Source organism: Sycon ciliatum, chromosome 2 (assembly GCF_964019385.1).
Source record: "Sycon ciliatum chromosome 2, ocSycCili1.1, whole genome shotgun sequence".
Taxonomy (NCBI): domain Eukaryota; kingdom Metazoa; phylum Porifera; class Calcarea; order Leucosolenida; family Sycettidae; genus Sycon; species Sycon ciliatum.
The window spans coordinates 361439-378246 of record NC_088644.1 but is presented as its reverse complement, the minus strand read 5'-3'; the positions used below and the strand labels follow the sequence as shown (position 1 = coordinate 378246).

The 16808-nt window shown below is 46.8% G+C and overlaps 1 protein-coding gene across 2 annotated transcripts in view; it reads right to left on the bottom strand.

Annotated features, from left to right (window-relative positions):
• The window catches only part of LOC135808159 (uncharacterized), a 46825-nt gene extending 30244 nt beyond the window's left edge, over window positions 1–16581 (bottom strand). Inside the window, exons 1-10 of one of the 2 annotated variants that reach the window (XM_065321307.1) lie at window positions 16066–16581; window positions 14050–14241; window positions 7172–7254; window positions 5795–5837; window positions 5060–5222; window positions 4465–4526; window positions 3286–3357; window positions 2656–2741; window positions 1629–1748; window positions 126–179 (exon numbers count right to left, since the gene is read on the bottom strand). In XM_065321307.1, coding sequence (XP_065177379.1) covers window positions 126–179; window positions 1629–1748; window positions 2656–2741; window positions 3286–3357; window positions 4465–4526; window positions 5060–5222; window positions 5795–5837; window positions 7172–7254; window positions 14050–14241; window positions 16066–16141 — 951 coding nt within the window. In that variant the 5' untranslated portion in view covers window positions 16142–16581. Of the gene's footprint in view, window positions 1–125; window positions 180–1628; window positions 1749–2655; window positions 2742–3285; window positions 3358–3542; window positions 3615–4464; window positions 4527–5059; window positions 5223–5794; window positions 5838–7171; window positions 7255–14049; window positions 14242–16065 lie in introns of both variants that reach the window. The other variant, XM_065321306.1, reaches the window with a different exon arrangement.
• Between the last annotated feature and the right edge of the window lie 227 nt (window positions 16582–16808).

Genomic DNA, 16808 nt, shown 5'->3' with positions numbered 1-16808 from the left:
TGAAATTATGGGCGTACAAACTTAGGATACCATGTACGGACTTCGAGCACCTGGGTCTACACTGTGAGTCACTAACTACTAACTAGTAACTACTAACTAGTAACCTACTACATGTACTACTGTACCTTTGCTGTAATGATGTACCGACGCTGAGTCAGCTGACATTCGGCAATAGCACCCTGTGAGAACACCAACACCAACAATACACCACCATCAATACACCACAAACAATACACTAATACACCAACATGCAGTACTTTTACAACACGTTTCGGAGTAGCCATTACCTACATGTACAGCTATTGCACATTGTAACTGACGCTGGCTATCGCACACTCAGTGCCACTGCTAACGCCGGCTATCGCACACTGCCACTGCCAACGTTGGCTAGTACACACTGCCACTGCCAATGCTGGCTAGTGCACATTGCTACTGCCAACGCTAGCCAAGTTCACAGCATGCATGTCAACAACCTCTTCCATCGTAACGTGCAACAGTCAAAGGTGGTGGTGGTGGTGCCCATATTGTACCATTACCTAACTGCAGTGTTGAACAACACGAGGGAGTACAGTCCTGTCCTATGTGCTAAGTGCAATGTTGAACAACACAAGGGTGTACAGTCCTGTCCTATGTGCTAAGTGCAATGTTGAACAACACAAGGGTGTACAGTCCTGTCCTATGTGCTAAGTGCAATGTTGAACAACACAAGGGTGTACAGTCCTGTCCTATGTGCTAAGTGCAATGTTGAACAACACAAGGATGTACAGTCCTGTCCTATGTGCTAAGTGCAATGTTGAACAACACAAGGGTGTACAGTCCTGTCCTATGTGCTAAGTGCAATGTTGAACAACACAAGGGTGTACAGTCATGTCCTATGTGCTAAGTGCAATGTTGAACAACACGAGGGAGTACATGAGGTATGTTCATGTGAGTCTCTGTAGCACATATTATACAACAGGTACGTCCACCGTGATTCACTAACGAGGTGTGTGTTTGGGGCAAGTGTGAATGCCTGCATTAGTTTTGGCTCGGCAACTTTGATGTGTGTATGTTACACTCTCCTCGGATACAAAACTTTCTGTGTGAAATGTACCGTGAGTTGTCCAATGGCAGGTGTGCTATATGACGGGATTTCACAATCTACTCTCGTGTGCACAATCTACTCTCGTGTGCACAATCTACTCTCGTGTGCACAATCTACTCTCGTGTGCACAATCTACTCTCGTGTGCACAATCTACTCTCGTGTGCACAATCTACTCTCGTGTGCACAATCTACTCTCGTGTGCACAATCTACTCTCGTGTGCACAATCTACTCTCGTGTGCACAATCTACTCTCGTGTGCACACATGTAACTGCTACTAGTCCAGTAAAACCTCTTGTACGGCCCAGCCCGGCCCAGCCCGGCCCAGCCCGGCCCAGCCCGGCCCAGCCGGCCCAGCCCGGCCCAGCCCGGCCCAGCCCGACCCAGCCCGGCCCGGCCCGGCCCGGCCCAGCCCGGCGAGACTTGGCGGCCTAGCCCAGTTGGCATCCCACTCGGCAAGTACAGTCAGTATTGTTAGAACACCCATGATAAGAATTTCTGAAAGGATTTACAAACTAAAATAAGCTGCCTATTAAGAATCTTACGGTGATCTTGCCGTCTGCATCCTTAGTGCATGACACAAACCATGTGTTCAGGAACAGCTGCATGTTGGGCAGTGAGCGGAACTTGTCCAGAAAGGTCAGGTCCAGCATCTCCGCACAAAACTACACGTGGTAGCAATACAACAACAAAAAAGAATTCATCAAGGCATCAGTATAGTTGTTTGACCATGGTATACGCGTGTGGATTATTTTTCCAGAGTTGGCGACGCAGTAAGACCAGGGGCGGATCGGGGGAGGGGGGGGGAGGGGGGAGGGGGGGAGGGGGGAGGGGAGGGGTCCGCGAAACCCCCTAAATGTACTACTGGAAACTAAATTGTATACGCATGTATGTGTACATGTATGAGCTATTCAGTTTGGGCTACACTGGAAACCCCTCCGCTGTAGAGTTCTCTGGATCTGTCCACGGAGACTACGGTATGCTAGTACATCATTGCCGCAGACTTTCTGACAGTGTCTGACAGTGTCCGACAGTGTCCGACAGTGTCCGACAGTGTCCGACAGTGTCCGACAGTGGTGTAGGGCATGCAAACAGTGCCGTGATCACGGCCCGTGACTCAGGACTGCATGCAGATTCAGACCAGACCAGATAGGGAAGGGAGGAGGGGGAGGGGGGGGGGGGAGGGGCGCACCAACCCCTAGTATTTTCATAGATGATATTCCTGTGAAGTTGGTCACTTCATAGACTGGCCACTTTCTTCAATAATTGAGATGGATGTGTGCATGCTCACATGCTCCCCCCCCCCCCCTCTCTCTCTCTCTACACCTAGCAATGTGTACTACTGCTAGTGGCACGCGGTGTGGTGTTACGGTGGTGGCAAGAAGGGGGGGGGGGTACGGATCTAGTTTTGCAGCACAGCCCTGTTAACTATACTCCACGTGCTGCAATGCCATCAACTAGCTTCGGTTCTATCAATCATGTGTTCAGTGTAGTACTGTACATGTGTACATGGGACTAACAGTGCAGTATATGGGAAGCAGTTGAACTAAAGTAACTAATATGTTAGTGTACCTGTGGGTTGCACATTGAGTTGTCTAGACGGATCTCCTCCAGCACACCGCCTTCACGTGCCTCAACTTCGAGTTCTTTGCCACGACCTGCAAACACATCCATAGTGTTCACTGTATGTGATAAACCTCTACAAGGAAAATGCCGTATTTTGCAGAACACTCTTCTAGAATGCCATCATGTTGTATGCTATACACGCCAGTGTGGATCATGAAGCTTACAACAAGATGAAACCATACAGGATCATCTCTCGTGCATTGATAATTCCGGTTGTGAAACCGTCATGTATGCTAGTATAGGCTCTACAGTGGTAACAACTGAAATCCAACCACAGCTCGGTGCGCTCCGGCACATTGCAAAGACCCAGCGCAGCGGGATTGTTACACTACCGACCACAGAGACTGCTAGACTGGTGCTGCACCCAAGCACGGAAATCAGTACAGGCGTTGGATGTCAGTTGTCAGTTGCCACTACTGCTGCATGTAGAAGACAGTGCAGCACTGTCTTCTACATGCACATGTTTAAAGTACAATTTATTTCTAAGTACGTCTCGTAGGTACATTCCATATAATATATGATCGTAGCGAGTGGTGAATGGTGATACAGGTTGAGCCAATACATGTACATACTTACCACCACCAAGATCAGCACCGACCATGTGCAGCTTCACCTCACTGGATGCATTTCCACCCAGTACCGGGCGACCTAGGTATCATGCAACATCCACCCAGCCATGGCCGGCAACACCAGCAGAAACACCAGCAACAACAACAGCAGCAGCGGCGGTGGCGGAGGCAGCGGCAACAGCAGCAGAAGCAGCAGCAATGCACACAGCGAAGAAAGCGAGGGCCAGTGTTAGCCTACACCTGCCGGACATTCACAAGACTCACCTCCCTGAAGATCAGCACCCACCATGTGCAATTTCACCTCAGATGAAGCATTGCCACCAAGTACAGGGCGTCCTAGACCATCACATTATGACACAATTAAGCATGCAGCAATCAACAGTTGACGGTGCGCCACATACAACAGTTGACGATGCCGTTATCAGAGAACATTACAGCTAAAGTACCCCCCCCCCTCCCCCCAGCGTATTTTCTGTAATCTTTTGTTTTTGTGGAGCGCTTGGGTTGCAATGAAGCCGAGACCCTATGGTCGGTCAAGCTGCCCCTGCCTCTCCCCCACTCCTGTCATTCCATATGTCTCATCGCTGCCTTGCTCCTTTGTGCCGTCAAATGGCATGCGTTTTTTTCGTAAAAAAACTAATCCTCAGATGACAGTTAATTAATATGCATACATGTATCTGTTCAATGAAGCCGATAACAATGAGAATTTCCCATGACATTCACCCATAGCTACAATATCAATTTGAATATCTGTCCTGGCACTAAGCCCGGAAATGAACACCCACCCATGTTTTCAGTGTCGGGTTCTAGTGTATACAATATACCTCAGTATGTAGCATAGTGCATGTACATCAAGGCCATAGCAGCAGGATTTTAGGTGGTCCAGCCAAATGGGTCACTTGACTGGAAATGCACTTTACTGACCAAAAAGAACCCTTTTTCATGACTTGGGTCGGCCAACCTTTCGAAATGAGATCCGACCATGGCTGGATCAGCCCGACAGAGTGCTACGGTCCTATATATGGTAGTGTCGAGTAATGGATCGATTTGAGCATCATTGACACTAGCACCTAACAGCACACAAGACCACACAAATCCACACAGTACCACACAGTACCACACGGCACCCAACACACTGTGAACACACTGTGAACACAACGCTCACTACAGCAACATGATGGCTTACCATGGACACAGACAACTGAGACTCCACTTCGAGCAGCTCCCAGTGCTGCACCAACTCCGGCACTGCAGCAACAGCAGCAGCAGCCGCAGAACAAGGAACATGAAACACGTACACGTGCACATCTGTTGTTTTTTTGCTTACTAGGCAGATACTCATGGTGTTCTGTGAGAAGAACAGTAACACAGTGGATAGTGTCACGGGAGAACAATGGAACCTTGACTGGGGAGAAGGAGGAGGAGGAGGAGGAGGAGGAGGAGGAGGAGCAGCAGCAGCAGCAGCAGCAGCAGCAGCAGGGAAACGGGGGGGGGGGGGGGGGGAGAGAAGAAGGGGACTGTGTGGAGAAGGGCTTAGGCTGATGGTGATGAGGAGGTGTAGATGTAGTCACATAGTCAGTATGTAGTCAATGTGTAGTCAGTGTGTAGTCACTATGTAGTCAATGTGTAGTCACACAGTCACTATGTAGTCACTATGTAGTCACTATGTAGTCACTATGTAGTCAATGTGTAGTCAATGTGTAGTCACTATGTAGTCACTATGTAGTCACATAGTCACTATGTAGTCAATGACTAGTGTCCTGCCCCCTAGACTAACTAACCTGCCACCTCCAGCAACAAACACATCACATGTTATTGCTGTGTCGATCAAACCAGCACCAGTCGGTTCACTGACATGCTGTCCTTGGGGATCGATAGGGAAAGGACCGTCTGTAGGGTCATCCGCTGGTCGCACACCATGTGTTCCAACTGGATATGGGTCATCTACGCAAAGCATACGTGTATTTGTACAAGACAGTAGAGAACAGGTATCATGGCGTTTGGCACTTCAGACTAGACACTACATACTTTTAAAGAGAAAGAGTACTATTCTTAGAATGAAAGAGCACACTTAGACTTCTGCATAGAAAGAGTACTATTCTTAGCGGAATGCACACTTAGACTTCTGCATGTATATGCAAACGTGTTGTTGTTATTGGGTGACCGGGCCAGAGCCGTAACACATAATCCCTACACATTAGACGCACAAGAGCTGTATTTTTGTACATTTCCAATGGGTATGTTTTACAGGATATCTCTATTGGATAATGGGTGCGGCATATGGGATCTGCTGATCTGAGTTTAGTTCCTGTGACCCGGCAGATGCAGTATATTGGGTATTGGGTGACAGTCTAACTGCTATGATCACTCACTTCACACCATAGCCAGTGCGTCTAACAACTTGGTTCTAGTACAACATGGCTTGACTGCATACACATGTGCCCTTGTAGGATTCAGTTTGATCTCTCACAATACAATACAAACTCAGCCAGTCAGAAGCCTGTCCTGGGACTCACTTGCGAAAAACAGCTGCAAGTCAACATTCAGCTGCTCTTCATCCTGCATGAACACATACGTACACTAACTGTTAGCGGCAGCCTTTTAGTGCATCAGGCAATGACAGGAAGAGGTAATACTGTTATTTTGACTGAGGATAAGTATTAGAGTCTGAGTGTTTTGCAAAGTTAATCACAACAGCACAACATTGAGAGAAGGGGGGGGGGTGGGGGGAGAGAACAGCCAGGATAGGCTTGCAAAGTAAGTTGAAGGAGTGACAATTCACCCTGGAGAAGTAGGGGCTATCTGTATGCTAACTGTACGGTGTACATGAGCTGCGCACATGTAAACAATACACCTCCTCATCTCCTCGTTAGCCCAACGCTGAACTTACTAAAGATGTGACTAGACGTACTCGTAGTGCTACACATAACACTAGCATCAGCATTGCAAATACTTGTTGGCACAATTATAGTTATTGTCATAGTTACGGAGAATGCAGCTGACAAGTCTATCACAGTAATCCCAGTAACAATGGTATGTCTAGGCTATCAGGGAATTACCGTAGCACACACTGTGTGTGTGTGTATGTGTGTGTGTATGTGTGTGTGTGTGTGTGTGTGTGTGTGTGTGTGTGTGTATGTACGTGTGTGTGTGTGTACATGTGTGTGTGTGTGTGTGTGTGTGTGTGTGTGTGTGTGTGTGTGTGTGTGTGTGTGTGTGTGTGTGTGTGTGCCAGCTAGTTCGGTTGGTGGGTACACTTATGCCTGATTGTGTTGGGTCTGTTGCCAACGGGCTCAGATGCTTGAAGGTGTATTGTTGTACCTACCACCTTTGTTGGTTTCAGGGTTCATATACTTTCTATTTGAAGTACTTCAAGTATACATACCTGTTAACCATAGACTGCTTCTGGCTAGATTAACTCTTGTGTAATCAATGGTGCTAGTGAAGCTTATATCAGATCCACTCTGATTTAGCCACCCACACTAGTAGCAAAATACTATCTTCACTGCGGGCAGGGGTAACTGCAATTGGATCCCAGGACGGATACCCTGATGCCGTCAATCCTTTTTCTGCACCTTGTCCTCACCCACTTACTGAGGTGTGGTGAGGCCATAAGTGGGATCATTTCAAGTCCACCCTAGTTTGGGGAGTTCATGGGGTGTCGGCCGTTGGGCGGTTCAATGGCCAATTGAGTCATCTTTCCAAGATTCCTTTTGAGTCTCTCTCCCCTCTCCCGGGGAGACCCACGTGACCAGTTTTGGCAGTGAGCAAGTACAAGTACAAGTGTGTGTGTGTAGAACTGTTATTGTGCCACTGGGCTGTACTGTATAGACACACAGTAACAGTAACAGTAACTTGACTTGCAACGGTATGAAATCTGAGTATGCATGTACCTTGAGAGACTGGAGTACAACCTGCATGTCTCGGTCACACTCCATCAAGCTATAGGTGACTTCAGCAGCTTGGGCAGCATCACCTAACCAGTCAGAGAGAGACAGACAGACAGAACACTTGGAAAGCTAAGCGGTTACCATTTGTATGAGTCTGTCATTCAGCGGCCACTGTGGTTATTGAACAACATGCCATGCTCTAACAATGAGTATTGAGTGTTCATGTGGAACTCAGTGGCGGATCCAGGGGGGGTTCCGGGGGTTCCATGGAACCCCCTAAATTTTGCAAAGTGTACTGCTGAGAAATATCGAAAAATATCATGTGTGCACAAAAGGACGTCCGTCCGATCACAGTGCAGTCATGTCACTGAGTCAAGGAGTACAGTGCACTGCATGCGGTAGATCGATACTGTACCGTGTACGTAGTCTGTCTACTGGCGTTCATGTCCGTGATTTACAAACGGACACTGTAGACGTGTAGTGTAGACAACATTGGGAGCTTGTTTCCTTTTTGATCTTTGGAAACGATCCAAATTTTACCTCCATTGGCGCTGTCATTCACTGCTGCTCTGGATGGTTATGGTCAGTATTCCTTGGACAAGTTTTTTTCCGGAAGAGAAAGGATGTTCCGATTGATGACACTCTTCAACGAACTTCGAATAGTACACGTAGAGTTCAAGCTCCTCAGAAGATGAGGGCTCCGACATCCAAGCAAAGTCAGTAATCTCTACCTGCTGCAGCATGCAGTAGTGACTAGTTGTTACTCCGCAGGAACGGAGTGCTGCGCCAGCGATGTGTTTTAGATGGCCTTGAACGGATTGTCGAGACGACACTGTTTCGCTGTTGTTGTTTCTGTCAAGTGAAGACAATGCTCCTGTGATTATAGAGCATTTCGCATCGTAAAAATGCTAAAAAAATCCGAAAGTACAAACGGACAGGGAAAGTTGTCATTTCGGCATTTCTGGCTCTCAACGAACCCATGGCTTGCATATTCGATCTTTACAAGAAAAGTTGAAAGGGTCTTCAAGCCCTCACTGAACCTGTGTGCCAGTCGATTGCAAACATGTATAATTATGATTATGTGTCCATACTAAATATATACAATGTAGGGTAAGCAGCAGCATTTGGCCCTGTACAGGTTTTCCATCGTCCACCACACCACAACTGCGCTCTCCAGCGATGGTGCAGTGGTGGTGTGCTGTGGCAAAGTGGAGAGCGCAGTTGTGGTGTGGTCGATGATGGAAGAATATGTGTCCGTAGTTTGTTTTAAAAGCATGCGATTCCAACTAACACAATCGGATTGTCGTAATTACAACCGCACAACTTCAATACAATCTGATTCCATAATATTTTGGCTGTTCAATTTTGGTTCAACCGGAACCCCCCTGTAGAGATCTCTGGATCCGCCCCTGGAACTGATACCCAAGAATAGAAGGTGGATAATGCAATCATGTTCAAACTGTGACTTAGCAATGAAATCACTAGATGATGATTTTTGACAAGGCTTGGCATATGATCACTCCTCACTGAACCAGTACAGTGTAGTGATGAACTGAACATACTGAAGTATAATCTGACTCAAATGCCATCTTGATGTGTTAGGTGCTGTCTACGTACGTTCATGATTGCTACAGTATACTTCAACTTTTAAAACCCATGTGTTGACAGAATGAATCATGTGAGAGATACAGTGCTCACTACTACACACAAAGTACCGTTGACCCCCCCCCCCCCTCTCCCCCTCCTCCCCCCCCTCCCCCTCCCCCCCCCCCACACACACGCTGCGTCTGACACAAACACATTACGCAATCTACAGAATCGGTACACTGTGCACGTTACACAGCATACACTGACATGCACGCACACACATAATACACTGTACAGTGGCGGATCCAGGATCCGAAACAAGGGGGGGGGGGCACACTACAGGCTCAATGGAACAAGTTTACTTTTACAATGACTTTTGTGATACTCGAACATGTAAATGTATGGGCACTATTGGTATAATAATTATAACAATCAGCAATTGTACCAACCAAACGGAAAAAGACCTGTTTTATGATGTTTGTGATGTTTTATGAGTTGATGTAATTATTTAGTTCAAGTTGTATAGTAAAATGATTAATTTCTAATGCTGGTATGCAAGTGTGAAATACTCGTACTATTAGTTCAGCTATCAGCAGTGATTGCGTTGGAAAGCAGCATACGCCTGGGCTTCATCCGTGCAAACCGGTCGATGACGTCATCCACATCAAGGGCGATGTCCTTATGGACGAAGAGTAGAATCAGGTCGTTGAGACGCTGATTGCCCATGGTGCTGCGCAACTTGGTCTTGCTGTAGCCAAGTGCGGAGTTGCTGCGCTCAACAGTTGCTGTTTGTCGCGAATGCGATCGGATTTATTCGTAGTCACGAGCACAATGCATGTATATAACCAAGAATTCACAGCTACGTATACATGTATCCTTGTTCAGTGCATGATTTGTACGTTCAATCACTCGCATCCCTTTGTGACACCTCTTCTTCACTTTGCACTTCGTAACACTTCGTTGCATTTCTAAGGTTCAATTCTGGGCACCCTTTTCTCACCTTGCAATTCGTTGCATTTCTAATGTTTCCGTTCCGGGCACCCTTTGATTCAGTTTGAACCCATGCACCTTGGCTTGCACACGCACCGACATCCAACACGGACTGTGTGTACGACTATCGGCATCTTTGATGGCCTTCACTATCCATTTTCATGCTCACAGTTGGACTCGTTGCACCGTGCGTATCTTTATGTGTTACCTTTTCAGCTACATGCACGTGTAGCTGTTTTAGTTCCACAACTTGGGGTGCTCTTCTTGCTTCTCTTTGATTCTTCGCTACTCCTTGGGAGCTAATTTCGATGCGTTTGTATATTTATCGCTTGTATATTTCTGCTGACGCTGTACGCAAGACACTTTCACGGCACACTACTGCTACAGGCATACACTCCGACTCACCTATATTATCGCTCTCCCCTTGTAAATATTCTTCAGTCTTGATTCACAAGAAAATTGGGCACTAAGGAAAATATGGTCTGCTTCGAGTGGTTTATGTAAAGGGTATGTACATGGTTCGCGACATTTTGGTGCCGAAACCCGGGAGAGTCGAGCGGCGACTCTCCTAGTACAGGAATTTGAACGACCGACGAACCATGGAAAACCAAGCGGCGGTGAGGGGCAAGCGCCAAAAGGCTGCTCGTCACCACAAGACGATCAAAGATATGGAAACGACAACGGGTAGTTTCCTCTCGGCAATCTCAACGGACATTGAATCGGATCCAGCAGCAGTCAGAAAGCTATGTCAACACAATTTCCAATTGGACTCGCATCTCGAGGCACTCGAAATATCGCTGGAAAAGTATACTGATTTAATTAACAGGTACGAAATAAAAGGGTCTGACGACCAGGAATTCAAGGAAAATCAAACGGAATGGATCGAACAAATGGATGAATTTATACGTGTAACTAACATTAATTTGGTGTCACTAAAATTCTTACAAATGGAATGTCAAAAAAAGGATCCGCAACCTGCAGCCACGGCAATGGCGGCAGGAACTACAGCAACTATAATGGATGACGACAAACTCGACAGACTGCTGTCGGAAATGGTATCAATGAATCAAAGCAATCAGAGCATCATGACAAATTTGACGAATTCTCAGAGTAATGCTAGCAATAAAACTGGTAACACGGTCAAATTGCCTAAACTGGAATTGTTCACTTTTGATGGTGATGTAATGAAATTTAAGGAATTTCAAGATATGTTTACTGCCACTGTTCACGCAAATAAATCTTTGTCTGATGTGGAGAAGCTATCTTACCTGAAAACACACGTGAAAGGAAAAGCGCTGGAATGTATCTCTGGTTTGGCCCTGTCAAATTCAAATTACAAGGTTGCATGGGATTTGCTAATGGATCGGTTTGGGAAAGACCATGTTGTAATCAATGCTCGGTACTTGGCATTAGTCGATTTGGAGAAACCGTCTAGCCGACCTGAATCATTGCGGAAATTCTTGAATGACGTCGAGGCAAACATCAGAAGTCTAGGTGCGCTACATGAGGACATGTCACAGGCACTATTCATTCCACTGATTACCTCCAAATTACCGAAATCGGTTATGTCCCAATTAGAATTAAAGAAAGGCACTACCACAAAATGGACAGTGCGAAGTCTACGTGAGGCAATGAACCACTACGTAGATGCAATGGAAGCAGCGGAAGCTGCAACTACCGGCGGAAACGAACGACAAAGGGACCGACCATCCAACCCAACGACACACGTAGCTCACTCAATGGCAGCAAACACGGTAAAAATGGAACGTAAATGCATCTACTGCGGACAATCGCATTTCGCTGATGAGTGTACCAGGTACACAGATGCAGAAACCAGAAAAGATCAATTGAATGGACGGTGCTTCATTTGCCTGAAATCTGGACACAGTGCAAGGGCATGTGAGCGCACTAAACCATGCTACTACTGCAAACGCACAACACACCATTGCAGTATCTGTCCAGAGAAATTTGGCACAGGGAATGTGTCATCCCCAATTCAAACAACAATGGGAGTGGCAATCTCAGATCACAAGAAAACGGTTTTACAAACTGCAGCTACAGAAGTATCAAATGAAAGTGGGACCAAGGAATGCCATGCTCGGATTTTATTCGACACCGGAGCAACTAGATCCTTTATCACTGAATCCCTATGCCACAAACTGCAATGTAACAAGATTGGCGAGGACACAATCTCAGTGTCAAGCTTTGGTAACGAAAAACGGAAAATCGAAACCATGCCAAGAGTCAATCTACGAATTGAACAACCAGACAAATCTTGCACGGAGGTCTGCGCAAATGTCACATCAATCCTGTGTCACCCAATTCAACGATTCCCGCTTCCAAATGATATGAAGTTGCATGGCATGCCTCTTGCGGAACCACCTGTACAGGAACCAGAGAAGTATGACGTGGACATACTGATTGGTGTAGATTACTATCACAGATTCATAATGGACGGCAGTATTGCACTGCAGAATGGCATGTACATGGTAAAATCAACGTTCGGGTATTTACCATCAGGAAGTACGGAGTATCATGGAATTACGGATGATGCAGTACATGTACTCACTACGTTGCCAACGACAAGCCACGATCCAATGGAGGATACTCCTGTCACTGCTATTCTCGTGCAGGGGGAGGGTCCTGACGGATCACCAGCAGGCATGGACCCGGAACAATTCACGTCTTTCGGGAAACTAGTCAGAGTCACAGCGTACGTACAGAAATTTATTGATAAAATCCAAAAAAAATCGGTTGGCAATACCATCTCACGTGACGAATACCAACGAGCGGAATCGAAATGGATGCAATTTACACAACCACAACACTGTTTGTCATGTAAACAGCACGATGGTGGCCCGTTTCAACTCCCGAAACCCCCTCCGGCTTTTGCCCAAGGAAAGAATAATGGAGTTGCTACCGTATGATTTCACAGGCATAGATTACGTTGGACCTATTGAGTTTTAAATCAAACGAAGGCTCGATGAAATGCAAACCATGATAATTACGAATTCAGTCTGAATACAAATAACTGTTTCCACTCAATTTTTCTCTTTCAACACTTCATTTCACAGTTGTAATTGTTCACTCATGTGTATGCTATTTCATAACTATGGTAGTCACTTTCAGCGGGCGGGAGTGTCGCGAATGCGATCGGATTTATTCGTAGTCACGAGCACAATGCATGTATATAACCAAGAATTCACAGCTACGTATACATGTATCCTTGTTCAGTGCATGATTTGTACGTTCAATCACTCGCATCCCTTTGTGACACCTCTTCTTCACTTTGCACTTCGTAACACTTCGTTGCATTTCTAAGGTTCAATTCTGGGCACCCTTTTCTCACCTTGCAATTCGTTGCATTTCTAATGTTTCCGTTCCGGGCACCCTTTGATTCAGTTTGAACCCATGCACCTTGGCTTGCACACGCACCGACATCCAACACGGACTGTGTGTACGACTATCGGCATCTTTGATGGCCTTCACTATCCATTTTCATGCTCACAGTTGGACTCGTTGCACCGTGCGTATCTTTATGTGTTACCTTTTCAGCTACATGCACGTGTAGCTGTTTTAGTTCCACAACTTGGGGTGCTCTTCTTGCTTCTCTTTGATTCTTCGCTACTCCTTGGGAGCTAATTTCGATGCGTTTGTATATTTATCGCTTGTATATTTCTGCTGACGCTGTACGCAAGACACTTTCACGGCACACTACTGCTACAGGCATACACTCCGACTCACCTATATTATCGCTCTCCCCTTGTAAATATTCTTCAGTCTTGATTCACAAGAAAATTGGGCACTAAGGAAAATATGGTCTGCTTCGAGTGGTTTATGTAAAGGGTATGTACATGGTTCGCGACACTGTTGTGACAAGTGCAAGTTCTGGTGCGCACGGATCGCGGATCGCGGAATACAGATCGACGCGACGAGAGTTGACAGTTCACAAGTTCAGTACACGCGTACCGCGTATCGATCTACGGACCCGGTGAACCAGTGCATGAATGTGTACAGTGCATGCAGTACAGCGACTGGGCCTTGTCATCTACACAGGAAGTGCGCGCGAGCTCGGTTTCGATCGAGATCAGTAAAAAACAAAGTCGGTCGGCGCTTCTGAAGGGGGGGGGGGGCACGTGCCCCCTTCGCCCCCCCCCCCCTCTAAATCCGCCACTGCTGTACACGTCACACCGTCACCATACGCTCGCATGTGCTCACATGTCTAATACAAGCTACTATAAACAAAGCAAAGAATATTCCGCACCAGCATGCACTGATCAGGTCATGCAGCAGACTGAACTTACCTGCAGAAGACACAGTTCGGTCTTGGATCCAAACTCGGACACGCGGTGTCACATTACTTGCACCAAGGCATGACTTCACATCATCCATGAACAGAGACTGAAGTGACATTAGAAGCTGATGCAACGTATACTGCGGGATGTCGTCAACTTCCAACTGCCGACGGCGGATAGCAATGACAGTTTCCACGGCATCTGTAAAAAGTGCACGATGTTGCATGATTGTCAGTGTGAATGTCAGTGTGAATGTCAGTGTGAATGGTCAACATACCATCATGGTACTACTGTATTGTACACTTAGGGGAAAGGTCCATGAGACAATAAAGTCTGCCAAGATACACGCCTCACTGCCAGCCAGCGAACCAACCATCATTGTGTCATCGGGTGTATGTTTAAGTAGTTAGCTCAGCAGCAGAATGTTACATGCAGGCTTGCTTTATCCTTGCTCTCAGCAGATACATATAATTATATAACGTTACATGTATACAGCTAGTAGTACAGTCAGACCTTGCTTATCCGGTCCTCTTTTATCCGGTCTTCTTTTATCCAGTCCTCTTTTATCCAGATCCCTCGCCATCCGGAAGAACATCGTTGGTTACCTATTTACAGCATATGCCATGCATACATACAGTATGTGTGTTCGATTATCCGATTCCCTCGCCTATCCAGATAGTTTTGTGGAAAACGGATGTGTGCGGTTAAGCGAGGCCTGGCTGTGTACTCAGGTTGCATACAAGACTGATCCATATACATGCATACACATGCATACACATGCATATACATGCATACACATGCATACACATGCATACACATGCATACACCCCACACACTTACACATGCATACACATGCATACACATGCATACACCCCACACACTTACACATGCATACACCCCACACGCTTACCCATGCATACCCCCCCCCCCCACACACACACACACGCAGCACATATAGCATACTCTACAAACTGTTCTTTCCCACTATGGCATGTGAAATATTCTTTAAATCGTCCCACCCTGACTGCTAAGCAACACAATGCCAGTACTTGGGAGGGCTCCTGCTGATTGTGATACCCTTACATCATCACCGTGCCTCAGATTACAGTCTTACAGAGCAGCTACTGGTATGTCAGTGCAATGCATGAGAGCAGGAGCAACTAGTCATGCTGCTGGAATGATGCTCCACTCACTCCATTCTATTGCCGAGTTCTGCTTTTACCCATTAGAAGCCTGCCATTGCCTAGTCATTAGTAGCCTGCCATTGCCTAATCATTAGTAGCCTGCCATTGCCTAGTCATTAGTAGCCTGCCATTGCCATTGCCATGACCTAGTCATTAGAAGTTAGATCGTAGTGTGAAATAAATCAACCAAACCTCTACTGACCATCCAACCAAACACTTCAACCATCAAGCCAACCAACCAACCAACCAACCAACCAACCAACCAACCAACCAACCCTCCAACCAAATCTCCAACCAACCAACCCTCCAACCAACCAACCCTCCAACCAACTCCCCAGATCCGGACGGTCCCTAATCCGGGCACATCCGTATACCGGGCCGGGCACATCCGTATACCGGGCACCTTTCTGACCCATCTAGATTCATAAAACATGGCCTTTCAACGAAAAACGGCCCCAAAACAGGCATATTGATTGGCATAAAATCTTTAACTGTTACTTGCATGCAGTAAGTATAGTATCATAACTATAAGGTCTGATCTGAGGTACGGGCAATTCCTAGTTACGGGCAGTACTCGGTCCCGACCTGCCCGGACCTGCCCGGACCTGCCCGGACCTGGGGACTTTTACTCTACTACTGCTAGTACTTCAACAAGTTCAAGTTCAAGTATAGCCGATAATAATTTTCATTGACTACTGTGACGAATCAAACAGTGCTGAGCTGGTCATTCACATGCACCCGCACACCTCTAGGCTAGCCTAGGCTCTAGGCCCTAGTAGTCATGGTAGTAGTACGAATGCATGCATACAGTCAGTATTGCCTGCTGGGTGGTCATACGTACCGCTTGTCCATTGGTCAAGGTTGAAGTCTTCCTTGCCTTTCACAAGGCGACACTTCAACGCTACACGGAGTGGCATCTTTCCTCGCTTTAGATCATTCGTTTCTTGAAAAGGCGATGGTCAGATTCAGTGGCGCAGTTCACCTGATGCGCTAGACTTGCGTCCTCAGCAGGACACAGCTTTGTGGTGTTCTGTGTTCGCAGACTCTACTGTACTGTGTGACCTTGGGAAGGTTGTCTTCTTGCGCTTCAACGGTGGTCGTCCACTAAAACTACTCTGACGTTAGACCGTCGTGTTCGGCCAGCAGTGGACTGTGCTTGCTTCTTTTTGTACCGTGCTGACTGGTGTCTTCATGATCTTCGCATCATCAGGCCATGCGCCAGTCTTCTCCGGACATGTTGACAGCACATCGGGACATTGTCCGAGGCGGGGGGATAGTACTGGGTGAACGACTCGGTGCAGTACAATGTAGTACTTCGTCAGCCGATCGCCATGGCCAGCATTAGCAAGTCACCTGGATGTCACAAGTCTAGGTCTTTGTCAAAATGATTCGATTTTGGCAGGCAGGGCTTGTCGCCTGCATGGCATGCACGCTGTCCGCACTAACCCGCAGCGCTTCGAGTTCTACACAAACTACTGACAGGCTACAATTTCAACGGTACAATAGTACGGCTCGCGTTGCTACCCTTGCGTGCAACGTGACCGGTCAAGGAGGTTTCGTTGGCGTCGATCCAAAACAGCTTTA